Source organism: Gouania willdenowi, chromosome 7 (assembly GCF_900634775.1).
Source record: "Gouania willdenowi chromosome 7, fGouWil2.1, whole genome shotgun sequence".
Lineage (NCBI taxonomy): Eukaryota > Metazoa > Chordata > Actinopteri > Blenniiformes > Gobiesocidae > Gouania > Gouania willdenowi.
In genome coordinates this window covers 14961019-14967504 of record NC_041050.1, presented here as the reverse complement: position 1 = coordinate 14967504, position 6486 = coordinate 14961019, and the positions used below count along the sequence as shown (strand labels likewise).

At 36.6% G+C, this 6486-nt stretch overlaps 1 protein-coding gene across 2 annotated transcripts; it reads right to left on the bottom strand.

Annotated features, from left to right (window-relative positions):
• Positions 1-2699: 2699 nt before the first annotated feature.
• LOC114466502 (toll-like receptor 7) lies at positions 2700-6353 on the bottom strand. 2 transcript variants are annotated; one of them, XM_028451968.1, is made up of 3 exons: positions 6179-6353; positions 3023-5941; positions 2700-2952 (listed from the first exon to the last, which is right to left on the bottom strand). In XM_028451968.1, exons 1-3 carry the CDS (start codon positions 6179-6181, stop codon positions 2746-2748), a joined length of 3129 nt encoding a protein of 1042 aa, XP_028307769.1. In that variant the 5' UTR covers positions 6182-6353; the 3' UTR covers positions 2700-2745. The 2 variants fall into 2 exon arrangements, with proteins under 2 accessions (XP_028307769.1, XP_028307770.1); XM_028451969.1 differs by lacking the exon at positions 6179-6353 and having other exon boundaries at positions 3023-5954.
• Between the last annotated feature and the right edge of the window lie 133 nt (positions 6354-6486).

Sequence of the window (6486 nt, the reverse complement as noted above, 5' to 3'; positions counted from 1 at the left end):
GGCCGAAATGAGTTTCCTTCGCAGGGTGGCTGGGCGCACCCTTCGAGATAGGGTGAGAAGCCCAGTCACCCGGGAGAAGCTCGGAGTAGAGTCGCTGCTCCTTCACGTCAAAAGGAGCCAGCTGAGGTGGCTCGGGCATCTGTTTCGGATGCCTCCTGGTCGCCTCCCTCGGGAGGTGTTTCAGGCATGTCCAATTGGGAGAAGAGGCCTTGTGGAAGGTCCAGGACACGCTGGAGGGACTATGTCTCTGAGCTGGCCTCGTGTCGCCTCGGGGTTCCCCCAGAATGGCTGGAGGAGGTGTGAGTGGATCGGGAGGTCTGGGCATCTCTGCTGAGTCTGCTGCCTCCGCGACCCGGCCCCGGATAAAGTGGAAGATAATGGATGATGGATGGAGAAACGTAGATGGTGATATTAATAACATTGCAGTTAAACAATGTGTGAAATATTTGGGAATTTTTATTACAAAGGACATAAAGGCAAAAACTAAATTTCCCCAATAAACTTCAAAAGACTAAAACATTACTAAATATGTGGCTGCAAAGAGACATTTCTGGATGCTTCATTTGACTTCAGTATAGTATTCTAAAATGTGTAGAAAAAATACATACATATATCAATGTATTTCTTATACTATTAGAAATGTTGCACTTTTGAGTAATTTTGGTCTACAATAGGATGATGTGTCTGCTGAGGAGATGGTGGTGCATTGTCCTTGTTGAAAATCTAGAACTAAAAAGGTTACGCTGCGGAGTTTCCTGAAATATTCCATTTTGTTTAATTCCATTCCAATAAATAACCTTTGTAGGGTAACACTTATATTTTCTGGGTCATGAATTGTGATGTATTTTAATTCTAGGTATGGAATTAAGTTTGCCCATTTCACTGCAGAAGCAAATGCAACCCTTCATGACATGGTACCACCGATATTCAGGTTCTCACGCAAAATAAATCGTGTCAGCAGCACCGTGGTTAGTAATGGCCTTACACAGGATCATCCGTCCCTTGTACTGGGTGTGAAAATAGGTCGTGGCTGAAACAGCTAATAAATGAACATTATAGCACATTCATCAATAATTTTTGGATTATACTGTATCATTATACTGTGTGCGTGTGATAACGTTCCACAGTTGATGATAAAAAAATTTAATAAAAACAAAACAAATTGAAGAGTATACAGACACAAAAAAGACACCATACACAAAAAAATATTAAACCTACATTTTCATTGATTAACAAGAATAACTAGCTAAACAATAGGTAGGAAATGAATTAGATGATACATTTATGATATTTGGGGCTCCCAGAAAGTCACCAGATTTAAAAAAAAAACTTAATTGATGCAAACCAAACTTAATGTATATGGAGTAAGCCTCAAAGCTTTCTCAACACAGTCTCCCTATAATTTCTCAAATTTACCATTCCACAGACAAACAAAACTCACGCATGTGAAAACATTTCTTATTTATTTTGGGGGAATAAGATATCCATTTTAATCAGCTCTGCAACAACCAGTTAAAATATCGTCCAAAAGCAAAAAATATGAAACAAAAAAAATTATATGTATCGAAAATGTAATGTTATAAAACAACAAAAAAAAAAAAAAATGAAAAATAGCATTGTTATCAATTCATAAAATTATCATTTATTTGGATCAATAGGAAAGACACATTTTCAAATGCAAAACAAACTTATCACTATACCTGTTTGAGGTAACATCAATAGAAAACTTTCAAAATTCACACGTGAGGTAAATTACTATTCACATTGTTCTTTTCTTTTGTTTTTCTATTTTTTCTAGTATTCTCTAGCTTTCTTTTTTTTTTCATATTAACCCAGAAATTCTCATCCTTTTTTGGGTCGTGCTCCATTTTAATATCACAAATGTCCAGCGACCCTAGAGACATTTTGTTTTTCTACAATTAGTTTTTGATCATGTTTATTAAAGTGTGTTACAAATACAGTTCGTGTAGTTAGTTTTTTACATTTACTAGGCATTATAGGCGACCCCATTTTAATTCGAGGCGACCCCACATGGGATCCTGACCCTAACGTTGAGAAAAAAAAACCAAACTTAATGACTCCATATCCATCGCTTGTATTTTATAAATATTTTCTACAATATTTTTGTTATTTATTGAATATTGTATTTGTGACATATTTTTTGCTACAATTTAGGGGGGACTGGTAATTTTTCATTATTATTATTTTTTTTTAGGAGGGGGGTATAACTAACACACACAAAGACAAATGAAACTCATATAAAAACAGATTTTATTTATTTAGGCTCTACAACAAACAGTTTCAACATTATGAAACCAATGAAGTTGCAGGTTCTTAAAAAAAAAAGAAAGAAAAAAAAAGAAGATGCTAGAATAGCATTGTTATCAATTCATGAAAGTATTATTTAGTTGGATCTATTGGAAAGACATTTTCAAATGAAAAACAAACTTGTCATACCCGTTTTAGGTAATATAAAACCAGAGATTTTAAAAGTCACACGTGAGGTAAAATAGATGTTAATATTCACAGGTAATAAAACATTTTTTAAAGTAAATATTTTCCCTCACATTTTTTTTTTTTTTTGCAAAACATTTCTGCAGGCTAAATTATCTTAACTCTGACATTGTGCTTTACAAAGTGTATATTTAGGTCACCAGCTAGAGTGACAGGAAAAATGAAAACTTAAAAGACCAGATGAATACAATCTTGGAAATATTTTTATTTTTTGCTACCTTTTGTACAAATTTAAATAAAACTTTCACTCATCTTCTTGTCATAAAGATTGAGGTTATTTGATGATAATGCTTCTCTCATGTTGTTCCAGAAGAGAGGTTGGGCTCTTGGGTTTCTTGGCCAGGACAATACTGACTTTCTGCACAGCCGCCTCCTCAGGTTAAGGTACTTCAGTTTAGGAAATGCCTCATCCAACAGAACCAGTACAGCTGTGTCCACCTAAGTACAATAACACATTTACAGATAGATACCCAAAAAACAGGTAGAAATACAGCATTTATCCACCAACCTTTTCATCCAAAAGCCGCTGCTGAACCATGAAGAAGGCCTGGCGAATGACACCATTATCTGTAGCACCCTTGGACAGAACAAACACTGTCTTCCGGCTGTGGTGGACCGCATTGTGTAGATTGTCAATGCATGAAAGCCCAGGAAGCCAGTCTCTTTCTTCCAAGCAGAGACAAAATCTTCTTTGGTTAATGTTCTCCAGATTAACTGTTAACTCACTGTAAACCCAGTCTCTTACAGCCTGGTTTCCTGTGTCAAACACCACAAAAGCGTCATAGTGATACAATGAGTGGCTCCCACCCAGCTTAGAATAGCCTTTGTGTCCAGCCCAGAGCAACTGCAAACTATACCATATATCCCAACTGTACAGGTGGAGCAACAGAGGAATTACAGTAAAAATGGTTGCCAAGAAGCAAGAGATTATAAAAGCAAAACCTCCATAAATGTCCAAGCAGGAGCGTCGGTCCATCAAGAGAATACTCTGACCCTGTACTGGAGTGTCACAGAGTACCCTGGTGTTTAAATGAGGAATTTCAACTGAAGTCGTACGCAAAAATTCTGCTAAGTCGGATGAATCACAGTAACATTCAAAAGGGTTATCGTGTAGAGTGAGTTTCAAAAGGGCACTGCCATTTTTAAAAGGTGCAGGAAGATGTCGATGGTCCATCTGTTTGAGTTTATTGTTATCAAGGTACAGATATTGAAGAGAGTCCGATTCACTGAAGAAAAGTTCAGGTATATAACAAAGGGAATTATGACTAATATCAAGAATGGAAAAATGTGCTCCAAAATGTACAGAAGATTTAGGCAAAACATTGAGACAGTTATGACTGAGGTTGAGTTGGCATAAATGGCTCAGAGCTGAGATGTTTTTCCATGGAAAAGAGTTCAGGGAATTATGATTAATGTTGAGGAATGTGATGCTTCTTGGTAGATTCAATAGTACAACATTGGATAGTGAATTTAGATTATTGTCCGAAATATCCAGGTAAGTGAGGTTTGTTAGATTTTGAAAGAAGCTAATGTATTTGGTGTTCCAGGACTTCCACATTACATTCAGATCATTACCATTAAAGTACAGGTACTTCAAAGAATTACTGATTAATTTGGGATCTATTCGCATCGCAATACCATTTTTTGCAAGACTTAGCACTTCCAGGTGATTTAAATGTTGAAGGAAATTCAATGTTTGTCCCATGCCTCTCATTTGGAAATAAAGATCATTGTAACTCAAATCCAAAACTTTAAGAGAATCTTTAAGATCACTGAAAACCATATCATTATAAAAGTCCAGTCGGTTTCTTGACATGTTTAGATACACCAATTTTTTCATGTTGTCGAACGGACCAGATTCCAGAGCCTGGTCTATATAATTCTTAGAAAGGTCCAAACAAACTGCATTTTCCATGCCTAAAAGGACACTTTTGGTTAAAACCACAATGTTGTTTTGCGACAGGTTAAATGTTACTTTATCTTTACAAAACTTCTTTCGAAATACTGATGGTGTTTGCAGAGTGTATCCATCACATTGTAATGGATTATTCTCAACAATTAATGGCACATTAGATGGGTTGGTTCCTGAAAAAGGACAGGATATGGTGTATTCCCTTTCTCTGACAAAATGTGGGAGCTCAAGATCATTCTTCTTCAGTTGATTTTGGCTTTGACAGCTTCCCAACCTTAGCTTGTTGTCAGAGAGATCAATAAGACTTAGGGACGACAGTTGTTTCAGAAATGTCAAGTTGAAATCATTCATTAAAGTCATCCTTAGTTCCAGGGTTTTTAGCTTTTGAAGAGAAGCTAGAACATCAAGGCCTTGGTTCGACAGAGAGTAGAAGTAATTACCAGCGAGAATGAGTGTTTGCAGCTCAGACATATTGCGAAAATAAGGGGAGAGGTCGAACACTGGAAAAGTTATTAGTGGCTCATAATTATAGTTCAGGCTTATCCAATCTAAACCTGTCAACTCTTCAAAGAAGGTTCCATTTTGTATTGCATTTGCCAAAAAGTTGTCTGAGAGGTCCAGCGTCTTTAATTTATTCAATGGCAGAAAAATCCCCTTGGGAAATGTTCTCAGAGAATTACCTCTTAGGCTTAGATAGTCGATGGAGCTGTTCTGGGAATAAAATGAGTTATTGTGCAAGGCTAAAGAAGCATTTCCTGGGCAAGGATAGCAAGGCCTTGCTGCATGGTCACAACGCTGGCAGTTCCACCCTAAGTTCAATTGCTTAAGGACAGTCAGGTTGGAAAATGCTCCTTCCAAGATCTCTGTGATTGTATTTTCTCTTAAGTCCAGACATTCCAGTGAAGGTGGTAACATTTTAGGGACTGCCGTCAGGTTATTGTACGCTAAATCGAGTCTTTTAAGCTTGGGGAGCTTGCTGAAAAATATTTCACTGATGTGAAGGGACTGATTGCAGGGATTTGCATAGTAACAGTTGTAGTTAAGAAGGAGTACTTCAAGATTTGGAGTTGGTAAAGGGTCGACAATGTTGAAAAGGCAATTACTCTGCAGATCGAGAAAAGTTAGGCTTTCAGGTAACCATGGTATGGTGGTAAGGCTATTTCTTGACAAATACAGATATTGAAGCCTCTTTAGTGTCTTGAAAGCGTTAGTTTCGATTTCCAATCTGCACTGTCTGTCATCGGTGGGTTTCACTGGTTGACAGTTTCCCATTATTTTCAAAGTGAGAAGGTTTCCCACATTAGCAAATGCATCAGACTTCACTTGTTGTATTTTAGTCCAACTCAGATCCAGTAGCTCCACAGATGTTGACTTGATATGAGGAACATAAGTCATTTGTCTGTTAGAGCAGTCGACTTTCGTGATATTCTTATCAGTGTCACAGGGGAAATACTCCATATATATTGCCTCCACCAAGAAAAGGAGCTGACAAAAGATGAGTTTTTTCACCAAATCCTGTAAAGAAGAACCAAATTTAGATCTGCTGCTTTGTAAAAAAAAAAACAGGAAATCCAATTTAACCAAGCTAATGAATTTAGACATTCATTATATCAAAAACTGAACAAAAATGACAAAAGCTGCATAGTCATTCTTGGATAACTTTAAATGGAATCGGTTACCCCTTCAGTCAGAAAGGAACCAGTACAATGTTTTCAAATAAAATTACTACATTACTACTCATGTCTTGCTTACCATTGCAGGCAGATATTGTATCCGTGACGATGAAGACGAGTGAAGGGAAGTCAGCACAATGACATTATATACAACTCACTATGGGAAGTAAAACTTTGTGGTTTTATTAGGGGTTTTTTGTAAAGCATGGGACAGTTATTTATTTTTTTAATCATCAAACACATCTGAAGGAAATCAAGTAATGGTAACTTTAGAGTACGTATATATATATATAAATAAAAACATGTCACACAAAGTTTTTTTTAAGATACATTTATTATGTGATTAAATCTGCATTTGTCCCAAAACAAAAACAAACATTCAGACAA